This window comes from Nerophis ophidion, linkage group LG07, assembly GCF_033978795.1.
Source record: "Nerophis ophidion isolate RoL-2023_Sa linkage group LG07, RoL_Noph_v1.0, whole genome shotgun sequence".
Lineage (NCBI taxonomy): Eukaryota > Metazoa > Chordata > Actinopteri > Syngnathiformes > Syngnathidae > Nerophis > Nerophis ophidion.
The window spans coordinates 49,914,937-49,937,520 of NC_084617.1; the positions used below are offsets into that span (position 1 = coordinate 49,914,937).

The following is a 22,584-nucleotide window of genomic DNA, read 5'->3' on the forward strand; positions in this document are numbered from 1 at the left end:
TTGTAGCTGAGATTGGCGCCAGCGCCCCCCGCGACCCCGAAAGGGAATAAGCGGTAGAAAATGGATGGATGGGCATTTTAGTTAAGCTTGGGCCCAGCGAAACATTTCTGGGTGTTGTTGATAAATGGCTTTTGATTTGCATAGTAGAGTTTTAACTTGCGCTTACAGAAGTAGCGACCAACTGTAGTTACTTACAGTGGTTTTCTCAAGTGTTCCTGAGCCCATGTGGTGATATCCTTTACACACTGATTTCGGTTTTTGGTGCAGTACCGCCTGAGGGATCGAAGGTCACAGTCATTCAATGTTGGTTTTCGACCTTGCTGCTTACGTGCAGTGATTTCTCCAGATTCTGTGAACCTTTTAATGATATTACGGACCGTAGATGGTGAAATCCCTAAATTCCTTGCAATAGGTCATTGAGAAATGTTCTTAGACTGTTTGACAATTTGCTCACACATTTTTTTCACGAAGTGGTGACACTCGCCCCATCTTTTTTCTGAATGACTGAGCATTTAATGGAAGCTGATTTAATACCCAATCACGGCACCCACCTGTACCCAATTAGCCTGTTCACCTGTGGGATGTTCCAAATAAGTGTTTGATGAGCATTCCTCAACTTTCTCAGTCTTTTTTGCCACTTGTGCCAGCTTTTTTTAAACATGTTGCAGGCATCAAATTCCAAATGAGGTAATATTTGCAAAAAATAACAAAGTTTACCAGTTCGAACGTTAAATATCTTGTCTTTATTTACGATGGTATGGTTATTCAAGGTGCCAACTTCACTGGTTTTGGGTTTTGTATTTGAAAAGTCACACATCATAAGTAAAACAAGTCAAAGAAACACAAAAAATGGAGGTAATAAACTGTTTTCTTGTATTATTCAAGCAAATAGAAGACAGTAGTTCTTCATGTTGTATTGAACTACAGTAAACCGTCATTCAACATCAATACTACTTTTCAACAACTCCAGGTATGGTAGTTTGGTTGCAAGAAACCATGCAGTTTGAGATTAAGGCTGCCACTTGGTTCTGTCAAAGGCATTTTGGGTCTTCTCTGAATAAAAACAAAGTTAAACATCAAGTTGAAATAAAAAACAAATACAAGCAGCAACAGTAATGTAAAAACAAACACATTTTATAGGTAACAGGTCATATGTGTGTGTAAAGCTAACTCGAACGAGCTACAGTAGGGATGTTCCGATCATGGATTTATGTTGCCAATGTCGGCTGATACCAATACGAATCGCATGAATTAACTGTAAATTTTCCAGTTTATTTATGGTGAGTGCTATTGACAGTTCAACAATATCAACAAAATATTTTAGTTTTTTTTTAATCACACACAATTGTTTGAGCAAAACAAAGTCAATAGTACACAATAACAATACAAAAAAACCCAAAAAACTATCATGATACTCGTATACATTTTTTTTTTTGCCTTTAAAACTCTTCTGTGTCCAGGGAATTATTCTCCAAGTTTGTAAACCTGAACAAAACCAGCAAGAAAAATGTTTGAGAAAATAAAAATCCATGATCGACATTATCACTCGAGTCTCGATCCTATATTGGTCTCGACATCACCGATTTATGGATCGATCCGCCCTCTTTTTATCTGCCGTGGACCGACAGTGACAAGCAGTTGTTATTATATTATCCTCTCTCTAACTCTTACTCATCTACTATTCACATTTATACAGACTTCATTAAGTATACTAAACACTTATTTCTTGGCGTTGTTTAAAGCTAGCTTAGCAGCTATCTTAGCTATTAGAACACGTTCCCCTGGCTTGCTCTCGTTGTGTAATATGTTTGGCCCTGCCCTTGATAATGATACTTAAAGGCCTACTGAAACCCACTACTACCGACCACGCAGTCTGATAGTTTATATATCAATGATGAAATATTAACATTGCAACACATGCCAATACGGCCTTTTTAGTTTACTAAATTGCAATTTTAAATTTCCCGGGAGTTTCTTCTTGAAAACTTTGCGTAATGATGACGTGTATGCGCGACGTCACGGATTGTTAGGAAATATGAGCGCTGCACACACACACAGCTAAAAGTCGTCTGTTTCTACCGAATAATTACACAGTATTTTGGAGATCTGTGTTGCTGAATCTTTTGCAATTTGTTCAATTAATATTGGAGAAGTCAAAGTAGAAAGATGGAGTTGGGAAGCTTTAGCCTTTATCCACACAAACACACGGTGATTCCTTGTTTAAAATTCCCGGAGGTAAAACTTTACTATGGATCTCAGAGCGGTCAAGCGAACATGGATCCTGACCGAATGTCAACCAGCAGGTTTCGGTGAGAAAATTGTGGTAAAAAGTCGCTTCTTACCGGAGATCAGCTGAGCTTGCACCGTCCATAAAACTGCCGTCGACTTCCCTGAGACACTGGCGTCAAGACACCCGGCCGTGGACACACCCCTTCGACTAGCAGGTACTGTTAAACTCACTAAAACACTAACAACACAATAGAAAGATAAGGGATTTCCCAGATTTATCCTGGTAAATGTGTCTAAATAAATCTGAATCCGTCCCAATGCAATTGCGTTTTTTAATTTTTTTGTTTTTTTTTTCTAGTCCGTCGCTATCAATATCCTCAAACACGAATCTTTCATCCTCGCTCAAATTAATGGGGAAATTGTCGTTTTCTCGGTCCGAATAGCTCTTTTTGTTGGAGGCTCCCATTAAAAACAATGTGAGGTTGTGAGAAGTCATCAACGTCATCGTCTGCGACTTCCGGTAAAGGCAGGGCTTTTCTGTTAGCGACCAAAAGTTGTGTACTTTATCGTGGATGTTTTCTACTAAATCCTTTCAGCAAAAATATGGCAATATCGCGAAATCTAATCAAATCAAACCTACTTGATTTATAAAGCACATTTAAAATTTACCACAGGCGTAGCCAAAGTGCTGTACAATGGGCAGGTTAAAAGATAATACGAGGACCGAGCAAACAACACAACACAAACAGAACATGATAAAAAATAAATAAATAAAACATAAAAACAGGTTCACATCAGGTGTATAATGGGGCGCCATTGCAGGATGGATATCACTTAGTGTTAAAAGCCAAGGAATAAAAGTATGTTTTTAAGAGAGATTTAAAAACAGGAAGAGAGGAGGCTTGTCTAACACTCAGAGGTAGGTCGTTCCAGAGCTTGGGAGCAGCAGCAGCGAAAGCTCTGTCACCTCTAAGCTTCAGCCTTGTGTCAGGGACCGTCAGTAGCAGCTGATCGGCTGATCTTAGGGATCGAGTAGGGCAGTAAGGCTGAAGGAGGTTGGAGAGATATGTTGGGGCGAGGTTGTTTAGACATTTAAAAGCAAATAGAAGGAGTTTAAAATTGATTCGATAACGCACAGGGAACCAGTGAAGGGACGCTAATATAGGGGTGATGTGCTCACGTCTGTGGGTCTGTGTTAGCAGACAAGCAGCAGAGTTCTGCACGAGCTGCAGGCGGGCGAGGGAGGCCTGGCTAATGCCTACATACCAGGCATTGCAGTAGTCTAAACGATTCCAGATAAAGCCGTGAATTAATTTCTCGAGATCGAAATGATCAAGTATGACACATGACCTGCTATCACCGTTTAAATAAGAAAATCTCATTTCAGTGGGCCTTTAAGATTCTTAGAAAAGCAATGTATTAGCCGTAATACATGTGATTGTTACTAGCTCCACACTGTGTATGGAGACACACAATTGGCTGCTAGCCGCTTATCAGCCGGGGGCCTAAGTATAAATTGTGTCAGCCAGAGGGGATTGACATTTGTGGTCGGCATTAAAAATAACGATAGCATACATTTTCACAAAAATCGTCCGATACTGGTCGGCGGCCGACAGATGGGCACATCCCTACGGTGCAGTTCGTATAAGTGTTGGTTAAATGACAAAGAACGCAACAGGCTCTTCAAGAAATATAATAAGGCTGACTGTTGTAATCAATTCATGCTAAACATTTATAACATGCAACGTCTCCTTCAATCACAAACAAAGCTTTTAGTCTACATGAATGTAGACTATACAACTATATGTCCAGTTGGCAGCAGAAAAAATTCCATTTGTAATGGAAAAAGGTTAACATGTTATGTTTGGTTAGGCACAAACGTGTACTGTATCTCACAATACACACTGTAAGTAACACTTGAACACAGACTACCCGGCATACGGTGCATTGAACCAAACAGTATTTTCAAAAAGGTAAAACGTACATTGGCAGTGCTTCAGTACAATCCTTGCATAGTTTGTAACAAACAACTAAAGTGGAATAGACCGTCAGACTTGAGGTAAAAGGCGCTCCCAGTAACAACTCAAAAGTGTTTTAACAGTACTTCATGTCCCAAAATGTTACTCTCCATAAACTGGAGGAGGAGTATGAAAAGGGATGTTACCGATGATGATGGGAAACAACAGGGTGAGGTCACAGGAAGCACTGACACAGAGCTTCAGCTACAAGAGACACAAGGATCGTGAGAACGTATTCTAGGGCAAAGCAAGTTTTTACGGCGGCTGTTCTTACCTCAATCACGTACTCCACCTCTAAGATGCTGCAGTTGGAGATGGAGAGGGACGCGTCCGTGGGAATAGTAATGCTCATCTCAGTGCGTATATCTGAGGTGCCAGCGCCATAGGGCAGCCCGGTCTGGGAGACCAAGTTCTTTACCAAGAGCCTTTTATTACCCTTGTTGTGAGTATAGTAGTGCTGCTTCTGCAGAAGTTTGACCTTTGGAGTCACCGTCCGAGACGAAGCCTTGCTGAAGTGGCAAATTAACTTGACCGTTTCACCTGGAAGAAGAAAATGTTGAGAGCATGTTTGAGTTAAAGGCCTACTGAAATGAGATTTTCTTATTTAAACGGGGATAGTAGGTCCATTCTATATGTCATATGTGATCATTTCGCGATATTGCCATATTTTTGCTGAAAGGATTTAGTAGAGAACATCGACGATAAAGTTCGCAACTTTTGGTCGCTAATAAAAAAGCGTTGCCTTTACCGGAAGTAGCAGACGATGTGCGCGTGACGTCACGGGTTGTAGGGCTCCTCAAATCCTCACATTGTTTATAATCATGGCCAGCAGCAGCAAGAGCGATTTGGACCGAGAAAGTGACGATTTCCCCATTAATTTGAGTGAGGATGAAAGATTCGTGGATGGGGAAATTTAGAGTGAAGCACTAGAAAAGAAAAAAAAAGTAAAAAAAAAAAAAAAAGGCGAGGGCAGTGAGAGCGATTCAGATGTTATGAGACAAATTTACTAGGATAATTCTGGAAAATCCCTTATCTGCCTATTGTGATACTATTGTTTAGTGAGATTATATAGTACCTCAAAGTCAGAGGGGTATGGCCATGGGTGTGGTGACCGCCAGTGTCTCTGAGGGAAGCCACGCAGCTGCAGCAGGACGGAAACTCCGCTGATGTCTGCGGTAAGAGCCGACTTATCACCACAATTTTCTCACCGAAACCTGCCGGTTGACATGTGGTCAGGATCCATGTTCGCTTGACCGCTCTGTTTCATAGTAAAGCTTCACCTTAGGGAATATTAAACAAGGTAACACCGACTGTGTTTGTGTTGCTAAAGGCAGCTGCAGTGCACCGCTTCACACCTACATCTTTCTACTTTGAGTTCTCCATTATTAATTGAACAAATTGCAAAAGATTTAGCAACACAGATGTCCAAAATACTATGTAATTAAAGCAGACTACTTATAGCTTGGATCGGGCTGGAAAAAAATGTCCGCTACAACCCGAGACGTCACGCGCACGCGTCATCATAGGCGTCATTATTCCGCGACGTTTTCAACAGGATACCTCACGGGAAATTTAAAATTGCAATTTAGTAAACTAAACAGGCCGTATTGGCATGTGTTGCAATGTTAATATTTCATCATTGATATATAAATTATCAGACTGCGTGGTGGGTAGTAGTGGGTTTCAGTAGGCCTTTAAGGCTACAAGATTATGATTATGGCCCAAACAAAAATCTTGATTTTTTTATCAATATTGAATACATGGTCATTTATTATGTCGGGGGCGGGAGGCGCGTGAACGTGACATTGTCTTGCAATTTGTGATGAAATAGAACAATCTTTGGGTTTTTCTTCAATGACATTTGACGTTTCATGTTTCTCAGTAGATGATGCCTTTTGTGATGATCCGCTGACCGGATCATGTTTTGTTTTAGTTTAAGACTCCCTTAGTTCTGTTTCAGCACCCCGAGGTTTGAGTTTCTTGGTTACCATGGGTGCTGATTATTTTCACCTGCCTCTGATTAGTGTTCGGGGCGCACACCTGCTCCCGGGCACTAATCAGAGAGCTATTTATTACTGCCGGTCTGGCTGTTTGTTTGCTCATGCAACAATTTACGTTAGTACTGCTTTGATCCCTGTTTCTATGTTAGCTTTCCAGTGCTAGCTTTTTTGCCTTAGCTCCCCTTACAATCGGAACTCTTCTCTTGTGTTTGTATCCTGACTGATTTATGGCAAACAAATCCCTTTCCTATCTGTCCCCAGCCTTTGGAGTTCCGTCTGCATCTTGGGGAAACGATCCGCGCATAACCATGCGACAACTCAAACGTAACAGCCTTTCACACTATTCATTTTTTAAGTTTTGTTTGGACCATAGCCCCTTTTATTACATACAATATTTTGAGCAAAAATAAAGTCAATTGTGCAAAACTACTACTGGCCTTGATTTTAATGTTACGACAGTTTGTTATTTTCCTGTGTTTGGAATCACTTCCTGTCCTAAAGCACTTGCTTTGTCAGTATTTCCTGTTTAGTCCCTGTATTTTGAAGCACCTTTACTTTCTGTTCCTCAGTGTTGATTGTTTTTTATACAGTTTTACTGGGTTAATGATTTCAGGGCCGGATGGTTCTGTTACGTTGTGGTGAGCGTTGATTGCGATGTGACTCCAAGATGCAGAAGACTGCCGTGGACGGTGTGCAGGTAATAGTATATTAAATGACAAAGCAACAGCTATGGTGCAGCTGGGAAGTGCACCGGAAGCACAGGGAAAGCTATCCAGGAAGCAAGTCAACAAAACACAAACACACTAAACACACTACATAGCTCTTGAAGAGGGAACCAGGTGGAACTAAATTGAACTAATTAACAATGAGAAACAGGTGTGCTCTTAGGACAAGGAACAAAACGTAAAGGTGCTTCAAAACACAGAGACCAAACAGAAAATACTGACAAAACAAGACGGGAGGTGATTCTAAATTCAGGAAAATAACAAACATTCTAAAGTGTCAAGTGGGATCATGACATTAAATTATGTGGGGTTTGTGGGTTTTTTTCCCCTAAAGTCCTCCTGTATCATATTTGTTACTTATTTAGTAAGTAAACAATAACAAATATGACAAAAAAAACAATATTGTGAGAATAAAATATATTGATCAGTGTAGTATCGACAATATACTGATACTATACTTCCGTACTATGGTATCGAGCTGCTCATCTCTGTTTAAATTCAAGAGCTTTAGCTTAGCGGTTAGCATGGCCAATTGTACCCTCATATAGTATAAAAAGTAATGTAGCATGCTTCGCTATCCCTTGTGTAATGGAGGCAAGCCAGTGTGGCTGAGCCATGTGTGCAATATCGGTAAACCTCTATCTGTTTGATAGCTTGGGCTTTTAGCTCGGTATCTAGCACACTAGTCTCTCATGCCGGACGACTCAGGTTCGAGTGCCAGGTGGAACAGAAAAAGCAGAGACTGAACCAGGCGGGTTACAATGTCATGGAGCTCTGTGCAGATACAAAACACTTTCTGGCGTGGGCTGAATCCGCTTTAAGAGCCGTTGTTGCTTTAATGCCGTCGCAGTCTGTGAATGTGCTTGATTGGATATGCAGTGGAGCCTGCAGAACATCACCGTCATTTAATGGTAGCAGCCAAACTGTTATCAGTCTGATTATTGTCCAGACCTAGTTTGTGTTATTAAAGACAATAAAACAAAGAGGTAGGAGTGGGAAGATTACCTAGTGTAAAGACTTTCTTCTCCACGCTGGCTGCCATTGTGATGGGACCCGAGGCACAACAAAGGAAGCCTACGTTCATGCAGTTGGAGCCTGAAAGAGGAGACTAGAGAGAGAGAAGAACTAAACAAAGAAAATAGGTACACACTCTTCAAAGTCAACATTTAAAAAATTCAGGGCCTGAGATTTGTTTCTTGAGGCGAATTTGGATTTCCAATTTGAGGAATTGGAATTAAATGACTCGTTGAATTTGAAATAAAGTAATTCAGAGAAGTTCTTCATAGCCAAGTGACATGAATCATTTGTCACGTTTAACAGAAATTTTGGCTTGAATACAAACACTAAAATTACTTGTATTTTGAAAATGAACAAATTATGTCCACTTTGCCGTTATATATTGTGATAATTAGTTTAAATCAAGAATCGATTCTGGATCAAATCCCTACCCCGGTAATTGGAGTAAAGTTGAATTGTGAAGAGTTGTAAAATTCAGCCATGTGAGCACACTGAGGAAAAAAGGGACACTTTCCATCAGCACGTAACAAAATGCTGCCACACAATTTCCAAAAAAACAAGTTTTGAAAATCAAGACAATACATTTCTTGCAATTAAGTGCATTTGTACTTTATATTTGACCTTTAGATCTATTCTCATCTACCAATCTTTTTGCTGTCTGGTTCCATCCCTGCTTCTGCCATCCTAGTCACTGCCGTTGTGTCCTTGGGCAAGACACTTTACCCAACTGCTCCCAGTGCCACCCACCACTGATTTAAATGTAACTTAGATATTGGGTTTTACTATGTAAATGCACTTTAAGTCACTAGAGAAAAGCGCTATATAAATATAATTCTCTTCACATTTGGCACTTGCATGTTCCATGTAACATACCGTAGAATTCTTAGATTTTTTAGTAGATACTTTACTAACATTATTATCCTTGCAAATGCCATGTAAAATTGTACAACATGCATGCAAAGAACTCAGAAAATGTTTACCATCTGGAAGCTCTATTCTGTAGCCACGCCCCCTCAGGTGTTATGACCTGTTTACAGTCTGCCACATCAAAAATATACCTTCTCACTGGCTACTACTAAATACTCAAACTACAACTGATTCAGAACTAAAAGTGTTCGGATTGTAATCATTCAAATACGATTAGCAGCGAAGTGGACAGCGGTCAACGTAGTGGTTTGGAAAGAGAACGGAGGCAACTACAATTTAGCTAGCTAGATGGTTACCGTATTTTTCAGACTATAAGTCGCAGTTTTTTTCATAGTTTGGCCAGGGGTGCGACTTATACTCGGGAGCGACTTATGTGTGAAATTATTAACACATTACCGTAAAATATCAAATACTATTATTTAGCTCATTCACGTAAGAGACTAGACGTATAAGATTTCATGGGATTTATCGATTAGGAGTGACAGATTGTCTGGTAAACGTATAGCATGTTCTATAAGTTATAGTTATTTGATTGAGTCTTACCATAATATGTTACGTTAACATACCAGGCCCCTTCTCAGTTGGTTATTTATGCCTAATATAACGTACACTTATTCAGCCTGTTGTTCACTATTCTTTAATTATTTTAAATTGCCTTTCAAATGTCTATTCTTGGTGTTGGGTTTTATCAAATAAATTTCCCCCAAAAATGCGAATTATACTCCAGTGCGATTTCCATATGTTTCTTTCCTTCTTTATTATGCATTTTCGGTCGGTGCGACTCATACTCCGGAGCGACTTATACTCCGAAAAATACGGTAAGTTAGCAGCTTGTTTGGGCGCTCCTGAGATCAACTCCCAACCCTGAAACTCAGGGCTGCCTTTAAACATGAGGAACTGTGAGTACTTTCAGGCTGAGGGGAGTGTTCAAAAAAATTTGTTCAGATCACATTTTTTAGATATTTCAATAAAAAAATGGAAGTAATATTTTTATGCAAAAATGTATGTTTAAAAACGCGTTTTCACGTACATTTCACGTGCCTGAAGATTTAGCATGTTGTTACACTGAGCCAGTAAGTAGTGTGCTGACACGTGCTTGTTAGCAAATTAAGTTTTTAATCAGGCTCATGACATAGTCTAAATACTTGACATATTTGTCACTGTGGCCTTCTATTAGAAACATGCCTAACCTTGGTTTCAATACTTGTGTGCATATTGTAAAGCTGCTAGAATATGAAGATGACTACTACTTACAAACAGGTCTGGCTGGCTGGAATTGATGTGATGCACAAAGTTGAACTCTGTCACGAAATCCTTTGACAAATGCCACGGTCTGTCGATGCCCACAGTCAAGCTGTAGCTTATTTGACCACAAGGCCCACGGAAGCTGGATGGGAAGTCCCTGCATTGATGTACATTTGTTAGATGTTGTCCCTAGGGATGTAAAAAAATAAAACATTTTGAATGAATCGCGTTTCTTATTTGTAATGATTCTTAATTGATTTAATTTTTTTTTTATCGATTAAAAAAAATACATGTATTTTTTTTTAATCTGTCCTGTCCAGCCACTCAGGCATGTAGATCAGTGGTCCCCAGATACGGACAGCCAGTGTTCTAAATCCGGCTCGCGGGTAGTCCTGAGTTTTTTTTTTTTTGTTTTGTTTTTGTTTTTTGTTTTTGTTTTTTAATCCGTCCTTTCTAGCCCATCCACCAATTCATTTTGTACTGCTTGTTACTCTCGGGGACTCCTAGCCACTCAGGCAAATCATATTGTCTAAAAATGCATTTTTCCATCGATAATGTGACGTCATCATGTGCACGCTCTTTCAGTTAATTAGTGCACAAGGCAAAAAAATTGCAAAATAATTGGGGAAACGTAAAGAAGACTGTGTGTGTAGAGTTTTTAAACTTACATGCTGTGCTGTGCAGATTTACTTTACAAAAGAGAAGTGTCGGATACTGTACTACTCTTGTTGCCTTATTTTTATTTGACTTTATTAAATGTTGGGGTAGAATTTTTTTAAACAGTACCAGTGAAAGGTGGGAATTGAATCGATTAGCATTACGATTTAGGACCTATGATTTCATTAAAAAACGATTATTGACGCATATTTACTTTATTTATATTGATGGTTTTAAATTCATTTTCGTTTCACTAAAATAAGTATTTATCACTTGCAACTTTTGAAAACAGTACATTTGAAACAACAAACAGTTGACCCACATTTATTTTTCAGGTGCACTTAAAATCCTTTCATTTTCTCAAAAGTCGACCATGCGCCTTATAACCCGGTGCGCCAAATGCACGGCATGATTTTGGTTGTGCTTACTGACCTCAAAGCAATTTTATTTGGTACTTGGTGTCATGATAAGTGTGACCAGTAGATGGCAGTCATACATAAGAGATACATGTAAACTGCAAGATGACGCCAGTAAACAACACCAAAACTTTAAATCTTCCATTGAGAATACAGAACATTACAGATGGCACTCAAAACTCTGTCAAAATGTTTTTAATACGACTTTGGTAAGCTATGAAGCCGCACTGCTTGATGGATTGTCAGTGCATTAAACATACCAGTATTATTATGATGTGAGTATAATGACCGCAAAATGGCACCTATTAGCAGAACTATTACCTAGCATTTTGTATCGCAAAAACAAATTGTTTTACCTTCTGGTACCTTCTGATCTGTATTTGGAATCTGCATAAGTCCTGAAAATGTGCGCGGGTCCGCCATTGTAGTCCGTGGAGACACCGTAGTCATAAGCTTCTTTTTTTCCCACTATCTTCTTATGGGACATTCATCTACCGCTGTGGACATTTCTAATATAAAGTAGCGTAAAGTTCTTACTTTTATCTGTCAGTAGACTAGCTATCAAAGCGTTAAAAACTGTAGTGGGTTTACATAATTCACCCACGGAACGTTAGTTATTAGAGGGTTCCGGTCGAACATTTTTTCACGGGACACATTTTCTGCGTTTTTATTGCACTATTGAGCCACGGGTGAGGAGATGCTGCTCCTTTATTGATTTAAGTCAGCGTTTCTGAAAGTGTGGGGCGACATGACAGGTGGGGCGCGAGGAACGGGAGGAAATTTCCCTTAAAACATTTTTTTTTAAATTACATTTATATATATATATTTTTTTTACTATGCTTTCATTTTCTATACGCACTGTAAATCAATTTGTGATTCTGTCTGTGAAATTCGTTATATACATAAATGTAAATTACTTAATTTTCCTATAGGCTTTAAATTTTTAGGTAGGAGCGAAAGTTTGACAGACATAGCAACAGTAACTAAAAGGGGCGGGGCTAAGCGGAACAATCTTTCACGCGGATGGGTAGCAGGCTAAAGTGTGGACCACAATTACACAAAATGGATAAATTTGAGACTCGCACCTCAAAGGTCATCGAGCCAGAGCCAGCACCTGTAGAGAAATAAAAATCTGACGGGCTTAATCAACCAAAAAGCCAACCGAAAAGAAAATATGATGAAGGGTATCTTGCTCTTGGATTCACGGCAACGGTGGTGGGGGCAGAGGACAGACTCCTGTGTGTTCTGTGTCTAAAACCGCTAGCAGCAGAAAGCATGATACCCAACAAATTAAAGAGACAATTCGAGACCACACGCCCCAATCACGTCAATAAGCCACTTGATTTCTTTCAAAGAAAACTGGCAGAGTAGTTATTTTATTTATCATTGAACTTGATACAAGTTACACCACAGCTGCACAGTTATTTTATTTATTATTGAACTTGATGTTATTTTATGTTATTGAGTTTGAATGTATACAAGTTGAATGTTACCTGATGTTCAATAAATTTGAAAATGTTAAGCTTGGCATTAGCGTTCTGTTGGTGCGATGGGGGAAGGTGGGGCCTGAAAACTCCCCCTTGTCCAAAGTGGGGGATGACAAAAAAGTTTGAGAACCACTGATTTAAGTAAAGTCTGAATGTCATTTAAACAGTTAGCTCCATCTTTTGACACTTCTTCCACTCCCGTCCTTGCACGCTACACCGCTACAACAAAGATGACGGGCAGAAGACGCTGTCGAAGGTGAGCCACGTAGAAAAGACCGCCCACGAAACGGCGCATCCTGAAGAAACGCTCAGAAAGCTACTTGAAAATGGTCTGTAAAACATAATCTATGCAACACTTTCACCAAACAAATTAATGGTAAATGGTTGTACTTGTATAGCGCTTTTCTACCCCTTTTTAAGGAGCCCAAAGCGCTTTGACAGTATTTCCACATTCACCCATTCACACACACATTCACACACCGATGGCGTAAGCTGCCATCAGGAGCAAGGGTGAAGTCTCTTGCTCAAGGACATAACGAACGTGACTAGGATGGTAGAAGGTGCGGATTGAACCAGTAACCCTCAGATTGCTGGCACAGCCACTCTCCTAACTTCGCCACCCCGTCCCCTCACAACCACCATTACATGTTATGTGGACCACAAAATAGTGCTTTACATTTAGAAAAAAATCATAATATGACCCTTTTTATGAAAATAGAACTGAATAGACCCGCTCATCGGTAGTGTGCCTTTTAATCTGGTGCGCCCTGTGGTCCGAAAAATACTGTAAATTCATGGAAATGTGTGCAAAACTGGAACATAAGTGCCCTATAATAAAGGAGCTGGTCGGTTCTCTCGGTGAAGTGGCTCGCTACAGTCAGCCAAACTGTCTGCATTACTTTATTTACAATAAATACATCGATTATTGATGTTTAATAATCGATTAAATAATCGTCGATGTCCGAATTGCAATGCATCTAAAAAATTATTATTTGACCCACCTCTAGATCTTTTTTTTTAAAGTAATATAAACATTTACCGGAGCTGTTAGTCTATTTATTGGAGGAATGAGGTATGAGTTGGTCCAATGTTATTACAAACGGATTTTGAATTCGAGAATCAGTTTCAATGGAGAATTGATCTTGAATTGAATCGTTAACCCCAAGAATCAAATTGAATCATTTGGTGCCCAAAGATTCACAGCCCTAGTTTTTCTTATATGCAAGAACGGGAGAAAATAATTATGACTATGTGAAAATTACTGTACATCATTTTATATCCATTCACATGCCAGTTAGTTACACCTGGAGTGTACATGTCAATAAGCACCAACATCTACAACAGGGATGGGCATAATAATTGATTGCTATGCATTCTGTCCAACGTGTGGCGTCAAAATTCCTCATCTTGAAGCAAATCAGGCAAAATGGAGCCGTTGTTTAAACTGAATGAGCTTTGCTGTCTAAAGAAGTAATGCTATGCCATCACTATTCTCCTTAATACTGTGCTGGAAAATAAAAAGGTAGCTCAGAACAATAAGGCATAATAATGAATAAATTAAACTATCCACACGGTGGACTCGTGGTTAGCATGTTGGCTTCACAGTCCGGAGATTGAGGGTTTGTTTGATGCATGTCTGTGTGGAGTTTGCATGCTATCCTTGTGTGTTGTGAAATGTGTACTTTGTCTGAGTACTACAGTGGTACCTGAACTTAAGAGTGTTTTGAGATAAGCGCTGTCCCTCCGCTTAAAGCTGCAAGCAAACAGTGGTGCTCGAAGCATCCCCAGCGGCGCCGAAGACCAAGAAGAACGCGGAGTTGGAATATAATTACAACACTTTTTGTACATATTTATATAATATTTACATATTTATATGATATGTAAGTACAAGCTCAATTCACAGACAGAGTCCCATTGCTTTTATAAGCGGTCAAGTGAGTCAAAAGTTTTTATTTATTTATTTATTTTTTATTTTTTTTATTTTTATTTGAGGCGGCCGTAATTCTTTCGTGGCGGGCCGCCACAAATAAATGAATGTGTGGGAAACCCTGTTTAGGTGTTAAAAAAAATTCTTAAACGGCGGAAATTTGTCCATGAATTTATAGAGTAACTGCTGATGGTGTGTTTGACGGATAAACAGCTAGAAGCACTGAATAAAATACATCCATCCATCCATCTTCTTCCGCTTATCCGAGGTCGGGTCGCGGGGGCAGCAGCCTAAGCAGGAAGGCCCAGACTTTCTTCTCCCCAGCCACTTTGTCCAGCTCTTCCCGGGGGTTCTCGAGGCGTTAGTCTTCCCAACATGTCCTGGGTCTTCCCCGTGGCTTCCTACCGGTCGGACGTGCCCTAAACACCTCCCTAGGGAGGCGTTCGGGTGGCATCCTGACCAGATGCCGGAACCACCTCATCCTGCTCCTCTTGATGTGGAGAAGCAGCGGCTTTACTTCGAGCTCCCCCCAGATGGCAGAGCTTCTGACCCTATCTCTAAGGGAGAGCCCCGCCACCCGGCGGAGGAAACTCATTTCGGCCGCTTGTACCCGTGATCTTATCCTTTTGGTCATAACCCAAAGCTCATGACCATAGGTGAGGATGGGAATGTATATCGACCAGTAAATTGAGAGCTTTGCCTTCCGGCTCAGCTCCTTCTTCACCACAACGGATCGATACAGCGTCCGCATTACTGAAGACACCGCACTGATCCGCCTGTCGATCGCACGATCCACTCTTCCCTCACTTGTGAACAAGACTCCTAGGTACTTGTACTCCTCCACTTGGGGCAGGGTCTCCTCACCAACCCGGAGATGGCACTCCACCCTTTTCCGGGCTACAACCTTGGACTCGGACTTGGAGGTGCACTGAATAAAATTATTTTAGTTGATTTCAATGGGCCCGCCACATCATTTATTCTATCTGTTCTGCCACATCATTTTATGTGGTCCGCAACATTATATTGTTTTTTTTGCAAATGTATTTTATGCGGCGCATCGCATAGTTTCTATTATTTAATATGGTCTGTACCATTATTTTTTATGGTTATCAACATAATTTTATATAGTCTGCAACATTATTCATGTGATCCTCAACATTATTTCATGTGGCTTGCCAAATCATTCTTTGTGGCCCGCTACGTCATTTATGTAGTCAGCTACATTATCTTGTGTGGCCGTCTGGATCATTTTGTATGGTCCGCCACAATATCTTATGTGCCCTGCCACATCATTTTATGTTGTCCACACCATTATTTTATGTGACCAGGTACATTACCCTGCATGCAATTGCATATGTTCTCCACTTTAATATTATCTGATCATGCATTCAAAGCATTTTTTGGAATACATGTCACCTTGACGTATGATTTCAAAGCAAGTTATACATTAGTCTGTAATCAAAATATTATACATCAAAAACAATTGCTTTTGCAAATTGTGTAATGAAGTTATTATACATTTGTATTCATCCATCCATCCATTTCTACCGCTTATTCCCTTTGGGGTCGCTAGTGCCTATCTCAGCTACAATCGTGCGGAAGGCGGGGTACACCCTGGACAAGTCGCCACCTCATCGCAGGGCCGTTTGTATTCATATATACATTATTCACTGCTACAAGCGGCCCTCTGAGGCAATGTGGCCCTTAATAAAAACAATTTCAACACCATCCATCCATCCATTTTCTACCACTTATTCCCTTCGAGGTCACTGGAGCCTATCTCAGCTACAATCAGGCGGATAGCGGGGTACACCCTGGACAAGTCGCCACCTCATCACAGGGCGAACACAGATAGACAGACAACATTAACACTCACATTCACACACTAGGGCCCATTTAGTGTTGCCAATCAACCTAAAACCCAGTTGCATGTTTTTGGAGGTGGGAGGAAGCCGGAGTACCCGGAGGGAACCCACGCAGTCACGGGGAGAGCATGCAAACTCCACACAGAAAGATCCCAAGCCGTGGATTGAACTCAGGACTACTCAGGACCTTCGTACTGTGAGGCACATGCACTAACCCCTGTTTCACCGTGCTGCCCGTGCTCTAAATTGTTTGTAGGTGTGAATGCTTGTTTGTGTATACCACAGGTGTCAAGCTCAAGGCCCGGGTACCAAATCTGGCCCGCAACATTATTTTATGTGGCCCGTGAAAGCCTGGAAATAATATGAGTTAATAAAATGCTTTATATTTTCTTACTAAATATACTTGTTATTTCCCTTTTTCCCATTAAAAATCATGTATTGCATGCAATGGCATGTACTTTAAATTGCAATATTGTCAAAATCAAAGGATTAAATTATCATGTTTTGTAAAATTATTTTTTGTTATAATAAACATAAATACTGTACTTGATCTGCTTGACTTATGATTTCAAAACAATTTATCAATTAAATTGTAGACTGTAAAATTTAAAATAGATTTTACGGTTAAATGCTGCCGACTGAGTTTTTTACCGTAAAATCTACTTTGGTACTGTTTTTTTTCCATATACAGTAAGACACTAAAACATAAAAACATAAAATAAAAACATCAAAATAACAAGATATAATATTAACAAACAAAAACTGGCAGTTCTGTTCCTTGAATTTTACCACTAAAAACAGTAGTATTGTGTTTCCATTCCATTCCATTTATAAAATTTGTTTTATATGCTGTAAAAAAACACTGCTTTTACTGTACAATTCTAGTGACTGGGCTGCCAGTTTTTAAAGTCAAATCTTAAAATAAATGTATTGCTTATGTACAAAAATATGTTGTTAATGTATTATATACATATATATACATGTATATTAATATATTACTCATTGTTAAAACCGGCCCTCTGAGGTCACCCATAACTGCGATGTGGCCCTCAATTAAAATTACTTTGACACCCCTGCTCTATGCTAAGATCACTCAATCTAGTGGCACACCAAATAATCACTTATTTAAAAATTGTAATGACGAGACTGGATCACTTATCAAAGGTTTATCAGCCTTCAATGGAGGTTGTAACAATCCGACTACTGTAGGCGTAGTCGACGGCAAAATAAAAAAATAAAAAAGACACAAACAAAACTGCCTTAGTCCGTCATTTCTATCACTCAACAATGGTGGGAACTGAATGTTCTCTGCCCTTGCCCAGCTTTCTAACCAGTAAACTCACAGAACACATGTAGACAAAGACGAACACTGGCAGAGACATCTGCACGTAACAATGATGCCTTCAAGGCCATGGGAAACCACAACATCTGTTGAACATTGAATGAACAACAGTAACAAGGAACAAATAACGTAAAAAAATAAAAACATGAGATACAAACCAAAATGTCTTATCAACCGATGACAAGAAAAGGAAAGCAGATAGAAAGTTTATAATTTTATTAAGGTTTGCAAGTGCCTTTTTTTAATGAATACTTAGGCCTACTATGCTACTGTATTTTAATGTTTTTTTTATCATGCCGGTACTTGGAGAGCCAAGTGTTTTCTGAGGCGGTAATTGGTGAAACAAGCTTGAGAACCACTGCATGTGTTCCCTGTGATCTACTGGTGCCCAGTCGGGGGTGCACCCGTCTTTCACCCAGTATTGGTTGGGATAAGCTCCAGCTCACCCATGGTCTCTGCAGGTTTCAACATGTCAAATTTAAGACTCTTAAGAGCATTTGGAAACTAACTTAACAATTTCACATCCATACGGACAAAAAAATACAACAACAAAGTAAAATCTGAGGTCCAGAATGAATTGTAAGTATATGAATTCATTCATTGGAAAACAAAATGGTTAAACTAACCAAATAGTAATTTGGCTTTGTTGTGGGCTTTCGTTAAGTTTTCTCCACTCTTATACTTAGCTGTAACAACACACAGCTGCATACACAGCACACTAGCTAGTGGTGCTCGATAAATTCTGACGGGTCAGCAAAGGTAGTCTACTTTAGTTCTGTTTTGTAGTTATGTTTCAGTATCCTCAAAAATCGAAACATTTCAAAGCGAGACTGAAGTTTATGCATGTTTTGAATAAAAGAAACGTCAATAGATTTTTAAGAACTTTCAGAATCATATTTAAGACCTTTTATGAGATTTTAGGAGAATTTTATACATTTTAAGGTCTTAAATTCTAATTATTTGATTTAAGACTTTTTTAGACTTTTTGACCCCCCACGGATACCCTGTCATACTAATTAAGTGATCGAAAATGAATCAATGAAAATGTAATTATAGGAATGGAAATGTTGGTCAAATGCACATCATAAATGTGTGTGAGTAAATGTTTCCAGTGCCTTGTTGAACAATAACTTTCAAAATAAAAGCAGCTCTAAAGGTAAATACAAGGGGGACCTAAAAGCAGGGTGAAACTAATAAAGTGGCCGGTGAGTGATACTTTTTACAAAGAGTTTAGTCATAGGACCATGCAGCACACCTGATGATAACATAAAAAAAGAGGTCTTACATACCCTTGTGGAATATGACATGTAAATGGATACACATGTCTGCCGGCTGGAAGTCTAGCAGCTTCCCCAACAGCTGTAAAGACAAAGGAGGGGTATAACACATACACTCACTAGATCAAGGGTGTCAAACACACGGCCTGAGGGCCGGATCAGGCCTGCAAACAGGTTTTTTTCCGGCCCGCTGGATTAGTTTGCTAAGTATAAAAATTAACCTGAAATTTTTGAATGAAAGAAACAGCTTTTCTAAATGTGTCCACTGTATGTCGCAATAGTAATTCTTTGTATCTTTGTAGATGATGCTACAAATTTACAAAATAAACCACATGATGTTAGTACAATCAGTCGAGGAAAAAGATTAAACTACCGGTACATAAATAACATACTGTAATTTGATTTTGACATAATTTTTTTCAATCTTTATAGATTGAAAATTAACACCAATGAGTTGACTGATGAACATTATCAAGTAATGTATTCGGAAAATATAAATAACGATAAAGATAGAATAATATCACGTGTAAAAACAAACAAACAAACATACGACCTGAGGGCCGGATCAGGCCCGCGAACAGGTTTTTTTTACCGGCCCAGGGGATGAGTTTGGTAAGTATAAAAAATAACCTGTCATTTTTAAATGACAGAAACTGCTGTTCTAAATGTGTCCACTAGATGTCACAATAGCAATTATTTGTATATTTGTAGATGATGCTACATATGTTCAAATCAAACCACATGATGTTAGTACAGGGCAGCACGGTGGGAGAGGGGTTAGTGCGTTTGCCTGGGTTCGATTTTGTACTCGAGATCTTTCTGTGTGGAGTTTGCATGTTTTCCCTGTGATTTAAGATTTATATCTAAGGAGTGGATTTAGATTGAAGATTTAAATGTATATTTACCACTTAGGTTTATATTTAGATTTAGAATTTAAATTTAGATTTAGATTTAACATTCACATTTCGATTCAACATTCATATTTAGATTCAAAATTTATAGGCAGCACGGTCATACAGGGGTTAGTGCTGGTGCCTCACAAGAAAAAGGTCCTGGGTTCGATCCCCGGGCTCTGGATCTTTCCGTGTGGAGTTTGCATGTTATCCCTGCGACAGCGTGGGTTCCCTCCGGGTACTCCGGCTTCCTCCCACCTCCAAAAACATGCACCTGGGGATAGGTTGATTGGCAACACTAAATTGGCCCTAGTGTGTGAATGTGAGTGTGAATGTTGTCGGTCTATCTGTGTTGGCGATGAGGTGGCGACTTATCCAGGGTGTACCCCGCCTTCTGCCCGATTGGAGCCAAGATAGGCTCCAGCACCCCCACCACCCCAAACGGGACGAGCGGTAGAAAATGGATGAATGGAATGTTGTTTGTCTATCTGTGTTGGCGATGAGGTGGCCACTTGTCCAGGGTGTACACCGCCTTTTACCCGAATGCAGCTAAGATAGCCTCCAGCACCTCCGCCACCCCGAACGGGACAAGCGGTAAAAAATGCATGGGTAAATGTATGTTAGTACAATCAATCAAGGAAAAGGATCAAACTCCATAAATAACATACTGTAATTTGTCTATCCATCCATCCATTTTCTACCAATTTGATTTGACATAATTTTTTGAAATCTTGATAGATTGAAAATCAACACCAATGATGATGAACATTATCACATTCGGAAAATATAAATAACGACAAATAAAGATAGAATACTATTAAATGTAAAAAAAAAAAAAAAAAACTAATTTCAGAATGTGTTTGTTCTATTTTTAAACAAAGAAAATAATCTGAAGTTGTCTTTATTTTTAAGTTATCGTGCCCTGATTTTTCTCCTTGTGGCCCCGGATCTAAAATGAGTTTGACACCCGTGCGCTAGATCATCCATCCATCCATTTCTACCGCTTGTTCCCTTTTTTGGGGTCGCGGGGGGCGCTGGCGCCTATCTCAGCTACAATCGGGCGGAAGGCGGGGTACACCCTGGACAAGTCGCCACCTCATCGCAGGGCCAACACAGATAGACAGACAACATTCACACTCACATTCACACACTAGGGCTAATTTAGTGTTGCCAATCAACCTATCCCCAGGTGCATGTCTTTGGAAGCGGGAGGAAGCCGGAGTACCCGGAGGGAACCCACGCATTCACGGGGAGAACATGCAAACTCCACACAGAAAGATCCCGAGCCTGGATTTGAACCCAGGACTGCAGGACCTTCGTATTGTGAGGCAGACGCACTAACCCCTCTTCCACCGTGAAGCCCGTGCCCTAGATCAGTGGTTCTCAAATGGGGGTACGCGTACCCCTGGGGGTACTTGAAGCTATGCCAAGGGGTTCGTGAGATTTTTTTTTAAATATTCTAGAAATAGCAACAGTTCAAAAATCCTTTATAAATATATTTATTGAATAATACTTCAACAAAATATGAATGTAAGTTCATAAACAGTGAAAAGAAATGCAACAATGCAATATTCAGTGTTGACAGCTAGATTGTTTGTGGACATGTTCCATAAATATTGATGTTAAAGATGTCTTTTTTTGTGAAGAAATGTTTAGAATTAAGTTCATGAATCCAGATGGATCTCTATTACAATCCCCAAAGAGGGTACCTTAAGTTAATGAATACTTCTATGTGTACAAATCTTTATTTATAATTGAATCACTTGTTTATTTTTCAACAAGTTTTTAGTTATTTTTACATCTTTTTTTCCAAATAGTTCAAGAAAGACCACTACAAATGAGCAATATTTTGCACTGTTACACAGTTTAATAAATCTGAAACTGATGACATACTGCTGTATTTTACTTCTTTATCCCTTTTTTTCAAACAAAAAGGTTTTGCTCTGATTCGGGGGTACTTGAATTGAAAAAAATGTTCACAGGGGGTAATCACTGAAAAAAGGTTGAAAACCACTGCGCTAGATAATGAGATACATTTTAGCCTCTGTAGGATACTATAGATCTTTTTAGGTTGACAATGTCAATTAAATTAGCACGGGATTTTAAACCGGTTCTTGTACTGCATGTACAGCAAGCGTGGGAGATTTTTTTGCAATAATAGACACGCACGTACCTCCTTCCGTCAAAATCATGCTTTTGAGGTTAAAAAAGTCGATCTTTGCAGAATAGGTCTTTCGATGCCTTTTCTTTCCCCCGCCGGTGGACCAGTGGACGTGTGCCTTCCCCTCCAGACTCATGGAGACCGATCTGATCTTCGTCGCCTTGGGGAGCTCAAAGGAAATCTGTCCTGTGATCACGTCTCCACTGTAAAACGTATTCCTGTCATTAAAATTAATGTTGAAGTCCTTGAACGTTTTGGCGAACATCGTTGACACACGAATTGGTAAACAAATAAGGATAAAAAAAGCCTCATAAAAAGGGTGGAATTAGTTGAGGATGATGCCATAAATTACACCCCGCCCAGTCATATGTGCCTAAAGCGCAGGCGCATACTGAAGT

At 39.6% G+C, this 22,584-nt stretch overlaps 1 protein-coding gene across 1 annotated transcript; it reads right to left on the reverse strand.

Annotated features, from left to right (window-relative positions):
* Positions 1-720: 720 nt before the first annotated feature.
* On the reverse strand, positions 721-22,573 carry LOC133556418 (arrestin domain-containing protein 3-like). Its single transcript, XM_061906329.1, has 6 exons — positions 22,199-22,573; positions 19,145-19,214; positions 10,171-10,318; positions 7,978-8,080; positions 4,522-4,787; positions 721-4,451 (listed from the first exon to the last, which is right to left on the reverse strand). Exons 1-6 carry the CDS (start codon positions 22,449-22,451, stop codon positions 4,350-4,352), a joined length of 942 nt encoding a protein of 313 aa, XP_061762313.1. The 5' UTR covers positions 22,452-22,573; the 3' UTR covers positions 721-4,349.
* Positions 22,574-22,584: the final 11 nt, after the last annotated feature.